Source organism: Thermobia domestica, chromosome 13, assembly GCF_964235325.1.
Source record: "Thermobia domestica chromosome 13, izTheDome1.hap1.1, whole genome shotgun sequence".
Lineage (NCBI taxonomy): Eukaryota > Metazoa > Arthropoda > Insecta > Zygentoma > Lepismatidae > Thermobia > Thermobia domestica.
The window spans coordinates 28,369,007-28,393,870 of NC_137466.1; the positions used below are offsets into that span (position 1 = coordinate 28,369,007).

A 24,864-nucleotide genomic window follows, 5' to 3' on the forward strand; every position below is an offset into this window, starting at 1 on the left:
CTCCCACCTCCCGTAACTAAAGAAAGCTCTCCAATGATTTTCAATCATTATGTAAATAGAAATACAATCTTTTAGGCAACATATCCTCACTGTATTGGAACACTTAGATAGCCGCTATATCGAGTCAAAATCGTAATAAAACATACCGCCTCTCCTCTTTTTCCACTTTGAATACGGTACTGCATGTAGCTACTACTTTCTTTATTTTTTCTTTTACAATAAGTGTATCATATAACAACAGACCACATATTAACTCTCTGTTCTGTCAGTTTATCTACACATCTATTGTTGTATAGAATAAATAAAAATAAATTTGCTCTACCACTGGCGCAAATCCCGGGAGGATGAGGGACATATGTCCCCTCCAATCTTCGAACGGAGGGGGGCTGTCCCCCCAATAACCCGTTGAAATGTGTTTTTTATGGAGAAATTTGATTAGTTTTGTCCAATTGCCACAAAGGAACGTGAAATGAAATTGATGTACCCTCCAGAAAGAGCCTCAAATCTGCCTGGCTCCCAACGTTGGAGACAAGACTGCTCCTTTGATCCTCCATAACATTGTTTTTGAGCTTCATAAATATTTTGTACATCGCAAAAAAAAAAAAAAAAAATACAGGAACGGTCTCCTCCTTCCCCCCAATGTTGAAGGCAGATTTGCGCCGCTGTGCTCTACCATAGTTGCGAATTACATCCGACAACAAACTATTTTTAAGATTTTAACTTTTAAATTTTAGGTGTGGATTAGGCTCGATGGCGCATTAGATTCGTGTAAATACGGGAGTTAACGTACTGGTTCCCTTAAAGTGGCTTTCGGCTATCTGATAATTTGATTAATTGTGACAGTTCGTATTTTATAGGTTTACATACAAGAGAATTTCACAAAGAGTTACAGCTGTATTTTTTCTTTCAATTAATATTCCACATTTGCAAGTACAAAAACTCCGATATTTACTTTAATTAGTTTGAGTGTTCTTATGTAGCATCGACATATAACAGACATGGATATACAGTTTAAACTGAAATCCGAACCAGCTCAATGTATTCAGTGCTCACTCTTCGAAAATTCAGTGAACACAACTTCAGATTAGTGGAGTACCACAAGGTTCTGTACTTGTCAACGAAGGATCCTTAAAAAGTAAGTATAGTGACACCATTGTACGACTTGCTTTAAAATGAGTTTATATTTTGGAAAGATATGATCCTGAAGGTATAAAAACAGGTGAAACATCCAACAAATAAAACAGTTTTTTTCTCACTTTCAGATTTAGAAAAAAGAATGTTTCATCAGGAACCTATATATCTGGTATAAAAGAAAATCACTGATGCAGTCTTGCATACTGATTCATTGCGATTTCATTTTGTCTGTGGTGGAGAGCTTCGTTTTATTTATCTTTCCCTGTTTGTACGTGCAAACCGGTATGGAATTTTATTTATTTGTCGATCAGACAAAAGAAAACAAAGATTGTTTTGAAATTAAACAAAGTTGATGCTTCCAGAAACAAAAGTAGTTTTCAAAAGTTTGTTGTTGGTTTTGTGTTTACAGCATTCTGTATTATTATGTATTCCGTATCTTTTATAAAAAGTTTTTTATTTTTGAAAAAAAAGCAGGCTTGATAGAAATTTATTTGTAATACTCTTCTTTTTCGGTTAGTAATTCAAATTGCAAATGTCTGATATACTGTATACGTCTACTATTTGTGTTTGTAGATGCAACATTTATACATAGAGAATACATCTTTCTCTATCACTGAGATGGTTTACAGTTACCTCATTACTAGTTATTCTAATTTAAACTACTGCACAATAACTCCTACCAAATTAAAAAGTAGCAACTATGCTCCAATCCAGGGGCGCATCTACGGGGAACTCCACCGGATCCGGACACTTCCCAAAATTTCCTGACTCAACATACATTTGTACACTTTCTCAATAAAACTATTTTTGTTTAACAGAGAAATGATTGACGTAGCATGAACATTTGACCGTACACTTCATCTGTTTCTTACTCTTATTAAAACAATCTAGTTCTATCAATGTCTCTGAAATATAGGCGCAAGTGTTTTACAATTAATTATCGTCTTTTCAGGTGCTAACTAATATCCATTCAATACTACATAGACCCCCTGCTCCGAAAGTTTGGATCAGTCCATAAATTTCTGGATGCACGCCTGCTCTAATCCAACGAATCGAATATGTATTAGAAGTAAAACATATTGGTCTCCTGCCAGAAATGCACGCAGGGGATGGGTCTTAGTGGTCCGAATCCCCCTTTCCTCCTAAAATCCTGACTTTTCTGTAAATTCAGTCTAATTTTAGGGGAGATTTTTTTTTTACCAATTTTAATATAATTTACTTTTATATTAAATTTGAACTCCTCTCGAAATAAATTCCTGCGTACGTATCTGTCTTCTGCAATTGTAGTTCATTTTCCCTTTAGTTACACAGATGTTCGAGTTGCGTACGAATATTTAAAAATAGTATACAAAATGTTGTACTATAAATGCTCGCATTTTTATCATTATTATCGAGATTTGTCATTTCTCTTTTTCTTTTATTTTGAGTGCAGTAATAATACATGTAGATAAATAAAAATTAATGTGATGATGTTTTTACCTTTCATTCCTCCTAGGCTGCTCCACTGATTTTGGTTTCTGCTATTATACATGAGTGAACCATGGCCTTACTTACGATTTTAGCTCATTTTCGGCAAACGTAGAAGGGGTGTGGGGATGACATGTAGGAAAAATAGGAAAGAATCAATATTAGTGTCCAACTAATATTTTTCGAGGTCTCTGAGATGAACAGTGACACTCCTAATGGCGTTTAAGTTCAAATCCATCTCCCGTGCCTAACCTAAGTGCAAAGAACGAGAATATCTTATTTTCTCCTCTACACGAAATAAATCTTAAAATATATGACAATTGTAAAACTCTGTCCCATATAGGTTGTAGGCAGAGCAAGGTAATAAAATGATTATCCGGAATCGACTCCCACAACCGGTTTTTATTATAAAATTCACTAAATAACAGTATTTACAGAAATACTACAAAGTTATTCTCCTCTAAATTTGTTAGGTTAGAAATTAGGTAGTCCTTGACCGTGAGGTCGCATACAGAGTGGCGAAGGCATCCCCGAAGCTTCGTAGCAAGCAGTGAGGAGGTTAGTAGTCACAGAGCCCCGTAGCAGGCTATGCAACTGGGATAGGATTCCAAACAGAGTCCCGTAGCAGGCTAAACAACTGGGGTAGGATTCCCAACAGAGCCCCATAGCAGGCTAAGCAACTGGGGTAGGATTCCCAACAGAGCCCCATAGCAGGCTATGCAACTGGGATAGGATTCCCAACAGAATCCCGTAGCAGGATATGCAACTGGGATAGGATTCCCAACAGAGTCCCGTAGCAGGCTAAGCAACTGGGGTAGGATTCCCAACAGAGCCCCATAGCAGGCTAAGCCAGGATGACCAGGAATAACCAGAATCCCATGGCAGACTAGAGGCTTGGGGTTAGTTTACTCCTAATGTTCCATGGCAAACAATAGGAGGGACACCAGAGAACTGGTACTGGTCCTTTAAACTTATCATCACAGATTTTCTTGATTGAAGTATCGGGCTAGTGTGCCCCTGCCTTCCATTTGTTTGTGTTGTCCTTGGCGTTGTTTGCAAACGTTCTTTAATGTGTTGGACTCGCTTCTGTTGTGCTCCTTTGAGAAGTCATCTGGCTGTGTTGATTTCTTTACGTTCTTCTCACGGGGAGTGAGGCATCTTGTAGAGTCTTCTTCTGGGGTTGGCCTTTCCGATGACTCTTATTGTGGGATTTGTTGAGAGCTCGTTTTTCCTTGAGAACTTGATGGCTTGGTTTCTGCGCACTTCCTCTAGGAGTGGAAGGTCCAGATCTTCATGGAGTTGAATGGCCCATGATTGCCCTGATTGCTTTGTTCTGCAAGACTTGCAGAGGCCGTAGTAGTTCCTGGTGGTGTGTTGCCAGGCGTTGTGTCCGTCTAGGAGTATCGGCCTTATGGATATCATGTAGATGTGTCTCTTGATGTTCAGAGATAGCGAGGTTGCGAGGAACAGCGGAAGCAGTGCTGTGAAGCATTGCAGTATCTACTTGGCTGTGTTCTGGAGGTGAGTTGCGAACGTGAGCCATCTGTCCAGGTGTATACCTAGGTATTTCGCCGTATCAGTACTTGTAAGTGCCGCTTCTCCGATTGTAAGGTTTATGTCTCTCCTCTTTACGTTTCGGGTAAAGTTGACCACTACTGTTTTCCCCGCGTTTGTCTTGATACGCCAGTTCTTGGTCCATTTCTCTAGGAGCTGGATGTGCCGTTGAAGGTACACGGTAGCGTAACTTAGGTTTGAGTGGCGATACTGCTGTGCCGTCAGCAAATGTAGCAATGGTTGAGTTTGGCGTTGTGGGGAGGTCTGAAGTGTATACTGTGTACAGGAGTGGGGATATGCAGGAGCCTTGCGGTACTTTTGCCATTGCTATCCTTGATGTTGTTGTGCTTCCATTGAATGTGACTCTCAATGTTCTATCTTTCAGGTATGATCTGGTGGTTCGTATTTGATAATGCGGGAAAGCCTGAAGAAGGAGCTTGTGGGTGAGCCATGCATGCCGCACCTTGTCAAACGCCTTTTCAATGTCGAGGAAAAGGTTTCCAAAGTGTGTCCGTCCTCATTGAATCTTGTGTGATGATCTCTGCAACTCTGACTAGCTGATGCTTGGCACTGTGTCCCGGTCGGATTCGGAACTAGTGGTCCGGGATTAGCTGGTAGTCAGTGATGTCCTGTTGCAACCTTCATTGAAGTATTCTTTCGAATACTTTACTGACATTAGATAGAAGGCTAATTGGGCATTGGATTTTGGACTAGTCCTTATTGTGTCGGGCTTCGGGATCATTACTACTTTTGCTTCCTTCCAAGTTTTGGGGAAAGTGTCCTGTACGCAGTATGCTGTTGTAGATGCGACACAGCAATACTATTGCCTTTCTTGGAGCTTCTCGCAGTGTTGATGGTGGTATAGAATGCGGTCTAGTCTATGGGCTTTGGCAGGGTGGATCGTCTTGAGAACTGCCTGAATCTCTCGTGGAGTTGTGAGTGCTTCCGGTGTTAGCGGGTCTTCTAGTGTTGTATGTTCCGTGCTGTGGTGGACGGCTCGTAGTATGTGGACGTCAGGCTGGGTGTCGCTCTGCTGCAGTGTTTCTTGTAGCGTGCTTGCGAATAACTCCGCCTGGTCTTCTGGGTCGTGTAGTAGTCCCTGTGGTCCCTGTAGGAGGTATGATCTGGAGCCGCTGGACGGTCTGGAAAAGGTTTTCACTAAACGCCAGACCTTCTGGTTGGGTGAGTTCATTCCTTGTAGTTTGTCTTCCCATTTTTTAATTTTGAGCTTTTGTAGACATTTTTGCACCCTGGTGGAGAGGCTGTTCTACAACGTTTTGAATTTGTGGTCTTTGGTTCGTTGCCACTGCTTTCGTGTCCATCTTTTGAGTTGGATGGTCGCAATGGTTCCTCGGAGTTCCTCGGAGTTTTTGTTCGAGGTCTCAGTCTGTATGGTAGTTGTGGTTGCCAGCCTGACGGATGATCTAATGGAGGCGGTGAGGTTTGCAACCGCGTCTTCAATTTCTTGTGGCGTGTCGACTAGTGTCCCTGTGTCCACAAATTCGCTCAGGAGATGGCGGTAGGTGTCCCAGTCCGTGGTGGTGATAATTGGAAGCCTTCTAGCGGGGAGATGGTTAATTGAGATGGTCTGGAGAACTGGAACGTTGTCTGAAGCCAATATGATTATGGAGTAACACTCATCCAGGAGTGCCAGATTGGACGTTAATATCATGTCAAGGACATCAGGATTGCCACCATTACTTGGGTAGTGTATAGGCTCAACTGGCGCTGCTGGTGTCAGATCGTTCCAATTCAGTGCCTAGTATAGGAAGTCTCCTTTGGCATTGGAGACTCTTGAGTTTCACAAGAGGTGCTTAAAATTAAGATAGCCCCCTATTAAGATGGCCCAGTCTTCGTAGATTCCACCCTTTCCGGATCCGGGCTTTCTGGGCTATTTTTTAGACTTTCAGTCAAGCAGCTACTGTATCGTCACTATTTATCCTCCGATCATTGTTCATACCTCATTCTCTTTAGAATAGAGCTGGCTTTCAAATGGTACCACTTGCATGCTCATACCATATACCAGAAGCGGGGAAAAATGTCAAAGTGAAAATTTCGGAGGCAAAATTTTTTTTCTCGAACTTTGCCCCCCCCCCTGGACCCCCCTGTATGAACGTAACCATCTAAAAAAATCTGATAAATAGTACTTATTATACTGAATGTGTGTGCCAAATATAAAGTTTCTATCTTGAATAGTAAGGGCGGGAAAAATTTTATCAAAAATTCCCACAATGCCCCAAATTACCACAAAACACTATGATCTCAGGGAAAAAATTCCTGGGACATCCCTAATTACCCTAGGGACATGTGTCCACCATATTCTCTTCTGAATAGAACTGCCTTTCAGGCGGTACCATTCACATGTCTCCATCATGTATCTAAGGCGGGAAATTCCAGAAAAAAGGGATTTTTGGGTCTAAATTTCCCTTTTTCAACTTTTAGCCCCTCTGGACCCCCCTGTTTTAACGCAGAAATCTGAAAAAATCTGTTAAATACTACTCGGTGGACTGAAGGTTTGTGCACAATTTAAATCTTCTAGGTACAAAAATAAGCCCGCCAAAAAAAATTCAGAACATTCCCCATGTTACCCTATACAGAAGTATATTTTGAAAAAAATTCACTGAGACGTCCCTATTTACCCTAGAATAATAATTCGACCGTCATTTTCTTCAGAATGGAACTTCCTTTCAGACGGTATGACTCACGTGTCTCTATCATTATGTGAGGCGGGAAAATATCGAAAAACGGGAATTTTTGTCTAAAAATCCCTTTTTTCAATTTTTCCCCTTCTGGACCCCCCCCTGTTTTAATGCAGAGATCTGAAAAAAATCTGAGAAATACTACTAGGTGGGCTGAATGTTTGTGCACAATTTCAATCTTCTAGGTGCAAAAGTAAGCCCGCCAAAAAAATATACCCACCATGTCCCATTTTTCCCTATATAGAAGTATATTTTTCAAAAAAATCCCTGAGACGTCCCTAATTACCCTAGGATAATGATTCGACCGTCATTCTCTTCAAAATAGAACTGCCTTTCAGACGGTATGACTCACGTGTCCCCATCATGTATGTGAGGCGGGAAAATGACGAAAAACGGGATTTGGGGGGTAAAAATATCCCTTTTTCACCCCTTTGCCCCTCTGGTTCCCCCCCTGTTTTAGCATTGACATCGGAACAAAAAATCTGGTAAATACTACTCGGTGAACTGAATGTTCGTGCAAAATTTCAATCTTCTACGTGGAAAAATAAGCCCGCCAAAAAATATTGAACATAGGCTTAGTAAATGAGAAAAGAAATTTTTGACTTATGACGTCATCACCTCCTATGTCTGGACGCAGGACGGTATGAAACCATACGTAATGTCTTCTACAAGGCCTCTGGACTTGGAAAACGAAAAAACCCGGACGAAAAAGCTCAAATAGTAGAGAAATAACGCAATGTACCATGAAAAACGCGTATGGTACAAATTGTACCATAGGATCCCCAAAGGGATAGGAAGTTTCCGTTGGCATTGGAGACTCTTGAGTTTCACAAGGGGTGCTTAAAATTAAGATAGCCCCCTATTAAGATGGCCGAGTCTTCGTAGATTCCTTAGATATTCCGGCTCCAGTCGTGCTATAGGTGGTCTATAGGCTGCGATGACGTGGACTGGAACGTCTGGTGTGTTTAGGGTGATGCCCGTGCCCTCGAGGGAGTAGAGGTGGGAAAGTGGAAGGGGTCCTTGCGCAATCGACGTCTTAATTAGGGTTCCTGTGCCGCCTTTTGGTCCTGAGCGGTCGGTACGGTAGAAGGTGTAGGATTTGCGCATTTTGAAGGATATATTGGGTTTGAGATGGGTTTCTGTGAGCAGTGCTATGTCTACACGCTCACGGCGAAGACCCCCGAGTTTGGGCTTTTGCTGTCCAACACCGTTCGAATTCTAATGTATGACCCTAAGGTCGCGCGCAACATTCGTTCTCCTATTGGTTGTCATCGTCCACGAGTGAGGCAACAATCTCGAATGTAACGGTAAATTTGGTTCCTGAGTCGCCATCTTGCATATTCCGTCCCCCGGTCTTCATCGTATCTAAGAACTTCTTTGGAGGAGGTCCATTATGTCCTTTACGGTGGCTATGAAGAACGCTGGGTTGTCGTTGGAGGTGTCTTCCGTCTCCGCTCTTGGTGCTGCGGCGGGTGTTGTGTGGTTGGTGGTGGCTTTCTTAGTCGCTTCTTGTCGTCTTTCTTGTTCTGCTTGTTTGGGTGGTGACACTGCTGCCGTATAGTTGGTCGTCTTGTTAGTTGTTTAAGTAGCTGCATTGGTTGTGGAGGTGATGAACTTGGCGTTTTGTGTTTTTTCCTGTGTTCTTTTGCTTTGTGGTTGGCTGGGTGGTCTCCACTGCAATTGACGCACTTCGCCGGTTGGTCTGTTTTTCTTTGGGCACTCGAAGATTAGGTGGGAATTCTTACACTTCACGCAGCGTAGTGCCACTATGCATGTTCACTGTGAGTGCCCTACCCTCTGACAGCGGAAACACTGCAGTATTTCCTGCCCTCTGTAGTTTTCTACCTCCACTCTACAGTTGACCAGGTATTTCATCTCAAATATATCTTTATTGTCTAAGTGTTTGTCCATTGCAACCAGGAAGAGAGGAAACAATGGGTGAGCCCCATCAGGCCCGGCCGTACCCTCGTTTGTGTCACAGAAGTAACTGGGGATTGCGGAGATTTTAGTCCATTCATGATGTCCTGAGGGCCAGTGCCCATTGGCAGTTTTCTTATTACCACCTTCATTTGTCTGGAAGTCTTGGAAAGTTCAATGGCGAATTCGTACTGATGTTGCGTACAGTATGCCTCTATTTTCGTGAAGTCTCCCTCTCGGAGAAGTGTATTTTGACAAATTGACTAGAGTTGAGGACTTTGGGCGGAATGGAGCATGCTGCTGAGATAGTCTTGATGAACGTCATTCTTCTCTCAATTTCGCAAATGTATAACGGTGGAATGTGCTTCGGAGTGTATCGTTGTTCTCCTTCTTATTATTGGGTGAGGAGAATTTTGGCTCTATGGGCGAAGAACTGTTCCCATCACTGGTGTCGATGCATTCAAGGCAGGCAAATTTGTTGGGAAACTCAATGAGAGAGTTCACACCTTTGGTTTCTCGAACACGTCGTGCCCGCTTCTTTGGTTTCTGAAACTCCCCGTAGGAGCTACGGTTCTCTGCTATGTCTAGTCGCTGGAGGATTGGATGTTCTGCGTCGCTGCACCGCACCGAGGTTGGTGAAGTGGAGCGCTTTCACTTGGTCCACTAAGCTGATCATGAGTGCCAGAGATTTTCTTACAGGCACACTGCAAGGGATGGGAACACCACCTGAAGTGGAAGCGTTGGGGACGTTATCCTGGACATGGGTGTTCGTCGGACGTTCGTTGTGGCTCTGAGCAGGGTCGTTGGTGTTGCTGGCAGGTTATAGACGGATGTCCCTTGTAAGGGCCGGAAGCTGCAACAGTTTTGTGTCGTGGGTTGGCCTTGTAACGGTAGCAGTTCTGGATATGATTACTTGGTTTTAGCTATTGAGGGAATCGGTTGTGAGCGGGTCGTACTGGCTCTTGAAAGGGCCGGAAGCTGCAACAGTTTTGTGTCGTGGGTTGGCCTTGTAACGGTAGCAGTTCTGGATATGATTACTTGGTTTTAGCTATTGAGGGAATCGGTTGTGAGTGGGTCGTACTGGCTCTTGCAAGGGCCGCTGTTAGTTCGTATACTAATTATTATATTGTGGTTCTGACTCGTCCTGGTTAAGTACAACACTTTAGTTTATGGGAGATTTTTAAACTTGCTAGCAACGGTCGATTTTCCTTTCTGCCTATTGTTTGTTTTTGTCACTAACACAATTGGGCTTCAATGTTTATTTGTATGTGGGAGCTAATTTGATTTTGTGGAACACTAGTTTTAGTTTTAGGAACACCAATACGGTGACCTTGGTTGCAGCGAACTGCGGTAACACTAGCCGTCGTTTTCGCTTGTCTGATTGACAATGGGTCTGGAGAAGAATCAGCCAATCATATGAGGTGAGAGGCGTGGCTTCCCGGCCAATCAGTGACGAGGATTTTCAGCTTGAACCAGCCATGCGGAGCGAGGCGTTTTCTTTCCCTCCGCGCTTTGGAACAACTACGGTAGTTGACCCTCTGCTGCCATGTGGATGAAGGACTAATGTGCTAGCTACTGATATCTACTTCCTGCAGCATGCACACTGTCACTTGCACAGATTTTCACTCGCGAAAAACGCACTAAGAACACGTAAAAACTGGAAACTTTTGAATCACTAGACTTCAATAGTTCAAATAAGGAAATGTCGCTATTTCTTCCGAAAATCATGCAATTTCCAAGAGCACAAACACGCTCGATGCACTATGTTTGCAATTACATCCAATTATGGTACTGGTCCGTTGATTGCTGCCGAATTTATAGGCCTCCAGGCGGCGGTGGCGCTGTTGCTCCGATGCCATCGTCTGCTTCGTAGCAGGAGCCAGAATTCCGTCGTCTGCTGGTTATAGGGAATCTACGTAGCGCGTAGTATCCTGATATAAAACCATGTGGTGGTGTTTGTAAACACAAGCGCAAAGTATTGTTTGTATACAGTACCATGTGGGATATTACGCTATAATAATGGTAATAAAGTGCCAGTGGCAGTATAGAAAAAATATCAAAAAATAGATAGTATTTCATTTTCGTTCCCACATACAGTTTTAGGTAGTATAAAATAAACACTAATGTTCGAAAATCTTCGGCCCGCTGTACAATTTAGGTTAAAATTGAGATGACATAACCTAAGTTGTTTATGCGTGAGTTATGCATATTATACTGCCCCACAGCGAATCCGTGAATAAAGCAGTCCATGAAAAGTCGTAATTTGCGTCTGATGATATCTCATATTTGTTGTCGATCCATTCCAGGCCCAAGTTATAATCACCGAAAAACACGAGTTCGTCATCTTATGACAGTGTACGTAGAAGTGAGTCGTAGCACGCTTTAAGTAAACAACGAAAGCAGTTTCTAAGTGATCTTTAGAATTATGCGACAAATTTGTAATTTTGGCCAGACTTACCTTGGCACAAACAATCTCAAACTCACGTACAAGGTCATTCCGTGCTCTGCTGGACCATTTATTAGACTTATAAACTGTTATCACAAGTGTTGGAAGTCTTATAGAACGGCTTTTGTAATCTGCCCGTCCGTCCATCTGTGCAAAAAGGGTAAGAGATATCGAGAAGCGATTATTTTTTGCAATCGATTCAGTGTCCCAAGAATATTTCCCATCTACTCCTTTAACTCTCTACTCAAACCGGAAATGGTTCTAATTAGTAATTTCTGGTTTCAACTTTTATCGTAAAGAACGAAAACGGCACCAGATAGTGTGAAGCTGATACAAGTTTGTGGTGGGCAACATCGTGTCCGTGGGTTTTCTCGGGATTCTCCCACGTTTCCACTATAGATATTGTTTCAAAATCACTCTCTCTCTTTAGTCTAAAGGACCTAAACCTGAGGAGTATAAAACTAGATATGTCACGTTCTAAATTTAAATTCCAACTTTGATGATCAATAACTCGGGGACTAAAGGTCCACACAGAAAAACATTTTAGATGCTCACTAAGCAAAGCAAAGTCTCCCTCCACGCCAAGTTTGATCAAGATCGGTTAACTTCGGTAGATCGTGTGCAATATAAACTGTTCCTGTGATTGATTTGTTTTCAGAAAAATCATAGGACAAAAATTGGGCATTTCTACCTCGATTTTCTCTCCAAAATATTACTAGTTATTAACATCTAGAGTTGTTTTTTATGAAAAAGAATAAAATGTTTAATATGTAGCGAAAGACTTTATAAATAAAGTAGTAACAAGTTGCCACTTTGAAAACTGATTTTTGAAGTGAAATGTGGTTATTTGTGTCGGACTCTACAAAGGAAAGTGAGGTAAAATTTATGTCCCTTGGCTTGTTTCATTTGCAATACTTCGTTTATATAATGCATAATATACAAACGTTCACCTCAGAAATCAGATTCATCTACCGTAATATGAGTCTCATTTGCCCCCCCCCCCCTTCCTCAGAATAAGCTTCAAATCTGCCCGCCTCCCAATGTTGAGGACAACTTTGCTCCCCTGATCCTACAAAACATTGTTTTTCAACTTCATAACTATTTTGAACACCGCTTAAAAAAAGAAATATAAGTTTATGGGAACGATCTTACCCGTGCCCCCCAATGTTGAAGACATATTTACGCCGTCGGTAATCATAGGTTAATATTATCTATTTAAGTAGTAGAAACTTTAGTACTCTTTTTTAATATAACATGATGTTTAATCTCATAATAATTTCCTGTCTTCCTTTCTTTCATTCATTTCGTATCGACTGGAGTCTCTTGGGCTCTCTTCCAGTTACGGTTTCCATAGCTACCACAAAATTTTGTGTTTTCGTTCATCTTCAGGGCTATTTTAGTTTCCTCTGCCTCTCTCGGATACTTAAAGCCATTATCGTTTATATATACAGCTCCATATTCCCAAAATATTATATCCTCCGAGGAAACTAGTAAACGAAATATTAAATTTCGTTGCTACTTTCCATCTAATATTGACCTGAAACAAGATTTAGGACTTCAGATGATGTGCTGTAATTAGGATAAAATCATTTAAAAATACTTGAAGCGAACATAAGTTACACTCTACAATTTGAGACACCTGTTTCTGTATTGGTCTACTTCACGATTATTTTCTTACACAAAGAAACCCTATTTTTATTCAACTTGCTGTGTGCATGCTTGTAGACTTCTCAGATAAGTCTGTCCCATTGAGTTCAAATTGGTGAATAATAAAGGAATAGATTCGTCCCTTACTTAAAAGTAGTAAAACACGTTGAGCAACATTAATCAGTCTATTAGAAGAAACATATTTCATTTTTGAAACAAATTTCGTAATATTTGGAAATATTCAAATAAAATGTTTCTTTTCTTAATCTTTGTCTGCACTTTTAGAATTCTTTCCGCTACCCGCGTTCTCTCGGATTATTCTCGGACTCTCAATAGCCATGACTCTATACTGCTTTACGGAGTACGATGTCTCAGTGATATGGTGCGAAGAGTCTGATTACATCCAAGTCAAGTGAGTTCGTGGAGGGCAATATTTTTGTAAGTTTTCCCTGGGTCTTCCATTTTCTCCTAATTTCTAATTCTACCAACTCTTCCATTGTCAATCACCTCCATTATCTTAATATCCTTTAGAGTATATGGTATAACCATAGGATATTAAGGGTTTTCTGGGCAATTTAGAAAGGAGTTAGAATGTTCCATCGCGGCTTTGAAACTTTTATACGATGCATGCATATCTACAGGAGTGACTTTCTTTAACGTATATATTTATTTTTATGTGTATTTATATCTACACTGAGAAAAAATTGTAGGTGGGGTACTTAAAAAGATAGGTTACATGCATAATTCTTGTAGTTTTTGGACTTAACGTACAGCAGACGTATAACTGAAAACGCATGTTTTATAATACTTTCTGTATAAGTGTTCCATCTATACGTGCTTTCCGTATGAAACAATGAAGGCGGTCAGGATCTCACATACAAATGGACGTATATAACATATAACTGAGGAATGTAACATAAGTATATGCATGTGATATACGGAAAACTGTTAGATGTCAGACATCCTGCAACGGCATGATGTAACACCTAAGGGTAGTGCCTATGTAGCATACGGATAACGTATGCTCCATACTGATTTCTGTAGTAAGCAAGAGGATTCCGTATATTTCTACAATATACCGCTATCTGGAGAATGGATTTTTCTCAGTGTACTACCAACAAACGATATATATAATCTTTAGGGTCAAATTTATACAGGTGATAGAGGGGTCTAATATACGCACTTTGAGATAGGAAACCGAAGGTCGGAAATGGTTATTTCAAGCTTCACACAATCTTGAAGTTACAGCAATTTGTGGGAACAAGTACGAACTTTAACAAATGTGTTTATCAAGTCGATGTAATCTGCTTTGTTGTGCATAATACTGCATCTGAGTATATAAGGTTTAGTATAAACAATCTGCTGCTGCACTGTACGTACCAAAAACTCACAGTAACTGCACAAGACGACCACAAACCTCAACGCACGTAGCACAACGCCTAAGGAAACTTTGCCTTACTCGGATTCTACAGGTAATTCATACACCGAGGACTGATGTGTCCTTAAAGAAAAAAATCGAGAGAGTTGAGATCTGTGAGTGCGCTGGCCACTGGATGGGGCCTCCCCTTTCAATCCAGCGATTAGGGAAGGTTGTATCTGAATAATGGTGAACATCCACATCGTAGTGAACAGGTGCGCCGTCACGTTGCACCCATATTCTCACGTGAACATCTAGAAGTACAGTCTCCAATAGTTCAGATAGTACCTCACGAAGGAAAGAAGGTCCTTGGTGTATGACTCGTCAATAGAATCCAAGGAGGACTTGCTTGCAAGAGTTCTAGCTGCCTACTTGATTGTGCAAGAGACGCGAGCATATTTGAACTAGGGAGGCCAAATTTCCTTAGGCGTCGAATCGAGGTTAGTGGTCGTCACTTTGTACAGTTACTGTGAGTTTATGGTACGTACATTGGTGCAGTAGTGTGTTTGTACTAAACTTTATATACTTAGATGTAGTGATGAGCACAATAAAGCAGGTTACAAAGACTTCATAAACACGTTTGTTATTGAAACGTCGTACATGTTCCCACAGATTACTGCAACTTAAAGATGGCATGGCGCTTGTACTAGCCGTTTTCGACCCTCGGTTTCCTATATCAAAATGCGTATATTGGACCCCTCTATCACCTGTATAACTTTGATCCAAAAGGTTATAGATACCCTGTATATCCAATAAATGTATTAGCATCTGACGGTCAAACTGGAATTCAAACTTGCCCAATTCTTTCTTGTCTTTACGAAAAGTCTTTTCAGAAACCTGAAATTTTGGATAATATAATACACTTGTTATAACATACGTCACAGATACGAATCTTACAGACGGTTATTCTAACTTGGTTGTATCAATCATAATGGCCAGTGCCATTTTGTGTCTAAGTTTCCTTCATTACAAAGTATGAAAGTACTGATAAACATTATTATGCTTTAAATAGTATGAACACATGTAAACAGAATACACTAGGACGCCACTTTAAGCAAAAATACATTTCCTCTATAATTCCTGTGCATATTTCCTGATTACTGCTAACCCTACTTCCTATATTTTACCTAAAAAAAGTGTGTTGGTGAATGATTAGAAAGTAACTGTACAATTGTGAGTACATATAGTTTAAGAACAGTGATTTGTTAATATACATTTCGTGTCTTTTTCTTCAGGTGACGATTGCACCATGAGCAGTGATTGTGACATAACCAAGGGACTTTGTTGCCAGGTTCAGAGACGCCATAGGCAAGCACCACGGAAAGTAAGTGTAATTTCCTATGGTCTATTCAACTGTGTGTTACACCTGATCATGAATAATTGATATGTAGCATTTAACTAATCAAATAAAGGCAAAATGTTGTAATAGGAAAACTAGATATTCTGCTGGTGTATAGTTAAAAAAAGATAAGAGGTACTTAAAAGTAAATGATATTTTAAATAAATTTTTAAATCCATATTAAAATTTCAAAATCATTTCAAGTATTGGATGTCAGTATCTGCCAGGTTCAATTACTCGGTGATTCACTGTAATTTCTGCTTTCCTACGAGTCCATTCAATGACATAGTCTATTGATAAGTTGTTTACACATTTTACGGTTGTACAACATGCCGTAAAATACTATTTATAACAAGAGTTTAACTCTTAGTGATAGTTTATGTTATATCTGATTAATATAAACTATCATTATCTGTGTGCTGCCATCTTGCTAGTCTTAAAACAAATACTTAATGAAGGTATATTTTATAATTTATTTAGTCGCCTGAAAAGGTGTCGTAATTCTCATATAGTATCAACTTTTATGTCAGCATAAAACTTTGGTTTTGTTTATTTTCTCGAAAACTACGCATTGAAATTTACCCTCTGGTATGTCATTTTGTTTGGCTCAATGAGCTGTATGAGTTGATATATGCCAAATTTTTGAACAGTCTTTTCCATTATGTGTTAATGTCATTTAATATTAAATTTATTGCTATAATAATTTGTAAATGACATGTACCAAACCGATGTAAAAGCTACTCTTAAGCAGAATAATTAGAGGCAGGGGTGTAGCCACGGGGTCATCGTGGCCACGGCTCCCAAATAATTTTCTCCCAAATGACCAAATTTTAAAACATCATCGTAAGATTACCTCGCTTCAGTTATTTGAAAATAACGAAGTTTACAAATAATTAATAATTTACGCTAAATTATTTACAGATCGGAAAATAGTATATTTCTTTCGTGTAAGGAATGGCCAAATGCACAGCTTGCTACCACATCTGCTACAATTGATAATATTTAGATAGTGGAATTATATTATTCCACACCATTTATATTTGTGTGTGTGTGTTTAATTCTTCTTTAGATTTGTGTCAACATAAACTGCATAATAAACAAATGGACTTTGAGAAATACTATTTTTTTTTCTGTGACAGCAGATTACACAATTTACTGTGATTTATATTTGACAGTTTGAAGACAAACGTTTTAACAAGGTACTATAAATACTGCCATAAAAGAGTGGTACTAAATTGATTTTTAAGTACATTATATTTTTTTATATGCTGTAACTAGTGTTTTTAAAAAAAAAAACATTTAATAGATGGAAAATTTGGTGAAAAACAATGTTTTTATTGTTTTTCAGTTGGAAGTGAGATATAGCTGTTAATATAATAATTGTGATGTTTTTTAGTCACGGATAATAACTACATATTTTTGTCAGGGGATCTTAAAAAAAATTAGTGAAATTTCAAAGAAAACCAGTCTTATGTAGATAGGTTTCGTGTGCAAGAACTTAAATTGAAATAGTTATGCACAAAGATATAGGCTAACGTTTGGTACGGGACAGTAGTAATTGGTTAAGCATAATAAATACTATTTGGTACATAATATTTACGGAGAAAAAGCAAAACGAAAGTTAAAAAGCATTGTTTTTAGTATTCCGGACGGAAGCCAAAATTCTCTGTTTCTCTTTCTTTTTCAGGTCTCAAAATCACTAGCTGTAATACACTTTTTGTTTGATTTGTACATTTTAGCTGGTCCCCCTCAAAAACGATGGGTCCTTCCTAGTTAAACTCAGTGGTTATATCCCTGATTAGAGGAAACAGATAATTTCTGCCGATTTGTTTTTGATTGGTTTAGAGATTAACGTTCCTTTTTAATACTGAGATTGTATGAGACATCGGTCTACAGCTTAACTTTACAAGTGCCAAACAGGGGTTCCTTTTCGCCCACGTGTTCAAGTTCTCAACTATTTTTGTTCTTTTTCAGGGCAAAGTGTTTCGTAAGAGCTTTGATTTCTTACAATGTTTGTTTGAATTGACGTTGATTTTTGGATTATTTTTGTTACAATATTATTTATTTTATTTTTATATAAAATAACATATTTGTTGGGGGCTGATTTGACTGCAGCCCCAACTTGGAATTCGGTATAACCCATTTCTGTTTTAGCCATTTAATTTTATTTTTAGCCTGTTTCTACTTGTTTTATTTCTTAAAGTGTTATTTCTGTCTCTTATAAAAACAGTGAAGCTTACAAGATCACTTTGTAGCTTTAGTAAAATTATTAGTTTTCTTCTTTCTTAAACGATTTATATACAGCAGAGGTCAGCTGCCGTAACCTCTTTCAGAGACTCTGTGACAGGCCTTTGATGGTGGGAACATATTCAAAACGGTGACCTTTCAGGCTTCTTTTGAGCTTTGGAACAGAAAAATGTCTGGCGAGCTCACATCGGGACTTTACAATTGCTGTTGCAAGGTTGCAACCCCTATCCGAGCCAGGTACGCGGTCACAATGAAGGTGGTGTGGGCTGGAGCGTTGTCGTGGTGGAGCTTCCCGCGATCGGCAATATCCGTTTGTTTTCGTTTGACGGCTCTATGCAAGCGTGCAAGGACTTCTTTGTAGAAAACAGTGTTGATGGTTCGTCCCGAAGTGACAAAAACTCACGGACAGATTTCGCGTCACACATGATCCTCACAATGTGAGAGCTCGGACGCGATTTTCGCTCAATACGTTGTTTAGGCTAGACACCCCACCATTACAAATCTAATCCCCCCGGCGGCCAGTCTCACTACTTTACAGACGAACCCTGTATGTTGTTGTTTTCCATCTTCGTGATTAAAAATCTCAATGCGTGGAAAACTCCGAAACTGGTAGTTTTTCTGCTATGGGCTGACAGAGGTCCGTTTTACTGGAAGTTCTCAGTTAAAACACAACAAAATTTGTTGTTTAAAAAATCTGAAAATTTAAGGTGAAAAATTGGTTTGTTATTGATAGACGTATCATAGTAAAATTCAGTTTAACGGTGTTGAATGTTTCTGCTATAGCTTTGTCTTTCAGACAATTGATTTATTTACTATATATGGGGAATGATTGTTGTATTTTCTTTGAAATTTCATTTACTTTCAGGAAATTAAATATATAATAATCAAATTGAATTTAAATGATATAAAAAATCAGAATGTTTCAAAATCAATATCGAGGTTTTAAGGCTTTGTAGTATTTATTAGAATTAACTTACAATTATAAATAATACATCAAATGAAAGAGCAAATCAAATAATTTTGCACGCACGCATGCGCATACACTGTTTCCTCTGTATGCCGCTAGAAAGCGCTAGTAGCAAATATGGCGACTAGTGAGCAGAAAGCTTTCTGGGTTTTACATTTTGCAAAGACTAAATCTGTAGTTACAGTGCAAGGTACTTTCTGTATTAAGTTCAATCGCAATCCAGCAAGTGATAATAACATCCGTAGATGGTATCATTGGCTGTCTGCAAAAGGAACAATACGGGACGACCAAGTGTGAGCGAAGAAGGTGTTAAACGAGTAAGAAAAAGCCTTTCACGCGTAGTCCCGAGAAATTAATTCGGATGGCTAGTCATGAATTTATAATTCCAGTGACGTGACGTCTGTTTGAACAATTTTAAGGAGATTGAGGAATTAAGAAAGAGGGTTGAACCACTTGTTGCAACAATTACTTTAAACATACTGATCAAGGTTTGGGAAGAACTCGCCTATCGACTCGATGTGTACTCAAATTGAATGACGAATGGTACTCACATTGAACACTGGTAGCAAAAACTATTTAAGTTTTTCCTTCATTTAATGTATTATTTATAATTGTACGTTAAATGTAATAAATACTACAAAACCTTAAAACCCCGATATTTATTTTGAAACACCCTGTATATGTAACGCACATTCATTTTAAGGAAACAATGGGCAATTAATTGGACTTATAGAAGAAATGAGTAAATATCATTACAATTCCAGTTGATTTCACATAAGAAAGAAAATAATCCATACATTCTCGTATAAATAAATGGGCGAAGAAAGAAAGATGGCGAATATTCTCTCCTTTGTTAACTTTTTTCATAATAGGCATTCCTAACAAATAGTCTAGTGTTATGCGGCATTAAGCTGCAAAAGAAGGCGTGCCGTCTTACCCTTCTGGCATTAGAGATTCTTTTAATACCATCTCCTTTTTCGTTATGTTTTAATCGAAACTTGCATTTTTATCGTCCACATAAAAACATAAAGATGGAAAACAAAACTTTAATTTAATATACATTTATATGAAAAGGACTTTACAAATTTGAAAACGCACATTGATATATTCGTTTATCTTATAGACATGGTTTTCGTGTCATTTTGTAGCAAAATGCATCACGTTTTGACTCATGTAGTACACTAATTCAGAAACAAGCCACTGGAAGTGCTAGTGGCAGTTACAGCAAAGATAACTGCCTTTACTGGTTCCGAGCGTGCTACCAGTGTGTTTTGGTTTGAAGAATCCAAGTCTGCCCCAACTGTGCAACGTAATTTTCGTATGAAGTACGGTACAGATCCTCCAAGTAGGCCTACTATTTATCAGTGGCATAAGTGTTTTATAGAAACTGGATGTTCGATAAGACACAACAAATCTTCAGGTCGTCCCCGTACGTCTGAAGACATGTAGAAATCGGATGTGTGCCCAGGGCCGTGCCGTGGGAAGGGGGCGATCGGGGCGACGGCCCCGGACGCCGAAATAAGGGGGCGAAAAATTCGGGAAAAAAAAGGAAAAAAGATAGGAAAACTTGTTTGGAATATATGTATGGGGGCGCCGTCGTATACTCTCGCCCTGGGCGCCGATTTTTTACGGCACGACCCCGTGTGTGCCGCATCACCAATGGAAGCCACACTGAACCTGTTTACGTATAGGGTAGAAAAGCTAGATGTATTTTGCTACAAAATGACATCAAAACCATGCCTGTAAGTTAAATAAAGAAATTTATATGGGTTTTCAGAGTTGTAAAGTCCTTTTTGATACACCCTGTATATTTAACAATCAAACTATTTCCAATTTATTCATAAGAAATCTTCTCTTTTTTTTTAGTTTATCAGAATTTCGACCTGATTTTTGTATTATTTTATACACTTGATCGCACACTGTAAGGCTATACAATTGTTGTAAGAAACTAAACTATAATTTCCGCTCCTTATTAGAAAACACTCTTTAATCTTTTTCTCCTAGTTACTTCAAACACTGTAGATAATTTCCTTCTAGTATTTGTATTAAGTTACTCATTTCAACTTGTTTATTTCTGTCTCATTTAATGTACTATTGTAAGTAGTAGCTAAGTTCTTTTACTACTTCTGTTCAAACCTTGAAGCTAGAGTTCTTATTTCCTGTGCAAATTTACAAATCTGCACAAAGGACGACAGTTCGTTCAGATTTCAGAAGAGAATAATGTAAATTAATGTTCATCTCAGGTTTCAAAGTAATGATAGTTCTACGAAACAAATTGATATGTTAAATTTTAAAAAAGCTCTTTCAAAAAACATGAAAATTCACCTTCATTTTGAAGAACTTAATAATCAATAACAATATAGCAAGAAGTTTATGAAATTCCCTCCAATTTTCATTCATTTATTTATTTATTTATTTATTTATTATTATTATTATTATTATTATTATTATTATTATTATTATTATTATTATTATTATTATTATTATTATTATTATTATTATTTTGTAATTTTTTCCCCGATATTGTGAAATCCTGGTCCTTCACTGATTAGTTTACGTAAGTTTAACGAATACTTTAAAAACCAACATTTGAAAACATATTTCCATTTCTTCTATTTCTATAATTTTTGTTTTTATATTTAAGCAATATTGTCACTGCAATAGTACCAAGATAACTAGCATTTCTAAAATAATTATATTAAAATAGCGTTTTACACCTGAACAATTAATTGCATTTCTATTAAAATGCTATACATCCTACAAATTATCATATCTTAAGCATTTCTCTATAGTTAATATTCTATTCTTCAACTACTTAACACGTTCATTTCTCAACCTATCCAATAATTGATGCTTAAAGTACTGTCTATGATGTCAAGCCTCGTAATTTATGAGAATTATTATTCTATCGGATACGTATAAAATTTTCTTGAATTTCCTTTGCTTTTATTTAGCATGAAAAAAAATGTCACTTTCGCTAGATACTTCAACAGTGTCTATAAACGTGTTTAATTTTAGTTTTTCAGCATTACTTATAGTACTATTACGACTGATGTCACCGTCACAACTACTACCAATACTTCTACTATCATAATTATTACTGTTATTACTACTACAACTATTCTATTGTGTGATGTACTATGTAATTCTTAATTTGTTTTAAATATTGAAGTAATTTATTATTGTTTCTTCGTCAGGTTTGCTCTTACTTCAAGGATCCTCTCATCTGCATTGGTCCCGTGGCTACTGACCAGGTCAAGGATGATGTAGAACACACAGCAGGTGAAAAGAGGATCACCGCTAAGGCCGGAGCATTCAATCATTTAAGAAAATAAATGATTCAACACAAAGAAAACAAAAAAAGCATGGTATCATTAACATTTTTTTAAACAGATAATGTGCGACATGTGATTTTTTTAAATTCCCGTACACATTCCTATAGTATTACCCCTATTATATTACAAATGCACCTCGTATTTAAAGTTTCCAACGAAACCCTTATGTTGCTATTGTGAGTGACGTGCTAAAATTATATATATACATAAATGTACGGCACGTAATTTAAACTAAAGTATAAATATATCACATATATATATATATACATTATATATCACCAACATATATATATGATATAGTAAGATTCTCCCGACAAAGGAATTTATATAATCTAGTTCATTGTATGTACTTGTTTAAGCAAGGAAACAATTGCGATGCGAATCTCGTCACACTTGCCCAACTTCTTATAACTGACTGAGGAAAAACCTACTGGCTGAGGCATTTTTCTCAAAGAAAACAGAATGTGTGTTGTATGTGTGTGCGTGCGTGAGTGCTTGTTTAAGCATATTGTATCCCTGTATAAGCATGTATATGAAATCATTCATTATTAAGTGTAAGTTTACCTCTTGAGTAATGCGTATCATATGTTGTTTTTTTTTATTTCATCTAAACAGAATCCTTTCTTCTCAAGTATATATAAGCGCGCAGAGAATTATTATTTCAAACATGGCTTCTTTTGTTTTCAATATATACGAAGAAGAAAGGATTCCAGAGGTAAAACACTTATAATGGGTGGGCACTTATATAAGATAAGAAGTATGAAGTAACTTTGTGCAAGGTACTAGACGACTACAACAAAGTACTTCATAAATATACATGAAATATATGATGAGATTTAAAGAAGTACCATGTAGTTTGAGTATGATATATACATACAGTGTAACTACTACATGACGATTAAGAGAATCATGAACTTTGACCCTGTGCAAAGAAAAATAAGGACACACCACGTCTGTCGATTTTTCATCGTAAAAAATATATATAATACATATATATAATTATTGATGTTGGTGTTGTATTGCCGTTTACTTCCCTATAGTGCAATGTCTGTCTGTTTGTCAAGCACTGAACAATGGTTTACTTTCTCTATGGCGCTTCACTCAATAGTATCCATCGCTGCAATGTCAGTGGCGTACAAACAGAAAACTCTTGAGGCGGGCTGAATCTTATTAACAACTTATTAAGTGGGAGGGATCAACGCAATATCATCTAGAATAAAGATGAAGCCCACTCTTTGAGTTTACTTTCAAACGCACGCCATTGTTTTGCAAGCTTTAAGAACGAAACTAGCCTAGTGTATATTTAAGCATAACAGGCATGATAGCGTTACTTAAAAGCTGCATCAAATTAGTTCTTTAAAATTAAAAAAAAAAGTACACGTAAACACACAGATAGTTCACATACATGACACCTACAGACATACATAACATCTTTGGCAGCTAAGAAATATGCCAAGTCGATACATATCAGAAACATTCTAAGAGAACTTAAACACATATCACAGTATACATGAAAACATACATATCATTTTCCCTCTATTTTAAAGACATATCTTTATATAAGAGACAAAATATATATACATATATATATACAAATTTACTTTTTGAGCGTCAACTATTCTCATAATTGTTAACCTTTTGTCTTCACTATATACAAGTGCTGTGTTATTTGCATGTATGACGTTTTTGTGACGTCAGCATTGTTGACGTAATCCTTTGTATGCCTTGAATTGGCCTACGAGGGAAGAAAGGTTCCACATCTTGTATTCGTTATGTAAATAAGGTTAAATACAAATGGTAGGTCTATTTTGAAGCCTAAGGATAGAGAGAAAGAGTGAGTAGTTAATGCTTATCCTTAAATTATTTTATCTTTTCTGTACGTTGAATTTTATCAAGAATAAATAAAACTCTCTGGTATAGCATCTATGTTTTGTTTTATTTCTTTGCTCTTTCCACATCCTTGTACATTAATAATGTATTCCTGAATACATTTATTCTGATCAAGTGTTGTTTGTGGCGTTACAAATCACTGTCGTATAATGGTGCTACACGTGTAGCTACAGACTGTGCCGTGTGTACCTGTGTACCTCCTAACAAAATGGTTTAACCTTTCTTTAAACCCCATGCAATCTAAAATTTTATTTGTAGTTCTTGAATTCATTGAAGTAATACTTTAACTTACTTTAGTACACTCAAAATCTAACAAATAAGCACGTAAAAATGTTTCAGCGAGAGAATGCGTGGACATCAACCTTTGTGTACATCCATACGAAAAGTTCTTGTTTAATTATCTTTATCCACACCTATATGAAAAGTTTTGGTTTAATTACCTTTGTGTAAATCCATATGAAAAACTCTCTTTTAATTGATATTGTACACGCCCATATGAAAAATTCTGGGTACGCCTAGGATGTTACTTATGAACCATCGTGAGTGAGAGTGGCTATCTCTCCAATACACTGTTGGTAAACTCAGCAGGATACTTACTATACAAAGGATAAAAATTAATCACAAATCTCCAGCCAATTTAGATCGTTACTTAAATAAGTAAAGAATAACCTGTGTTTGCACACTCCATATCGTATCCCTTGTGAATGTGACAGATTATACATAGAACAAATTGGACGTACCAAAAAAAAAAAAAAATGTAAGAAAACATAATAGCTACATCAGACCAACAATTGGAAAAGTTAGA

At 38.0% G+C, this 24,864-nt stretch overlaps 1 protein-coding gene across 1 annotated transcript in view; it reads left to right on the plus strand.

The window, feature by feature from the left end:
- Nucleotides 1–24,093, plus strand: part of spab (space blanket) — a 227,792-nt gene extending 203,699 nt beyond the window's left edge. Inside the window, exons 4-5 of the mRNA XM_081735557.1 lie at nucleotides 15,517–15,605; nucleotides 22,032–24,093. Coding sequence (XP_081591683.1) covers nucleotides 15,517–15,605; nucleotides 22,032–22,169 — 227 coding nt within the window. The 3' untranslated portion in view covers nucleotides 22,170–24,093. The remainder of the gene's footprint in view (nucleotides 1–15,516; nucleotides 15,606–22,031) is intronic.
- The last annotated feature ends 771 nt before the right edge of the window (nucleotides 24,094–24,864 follow it).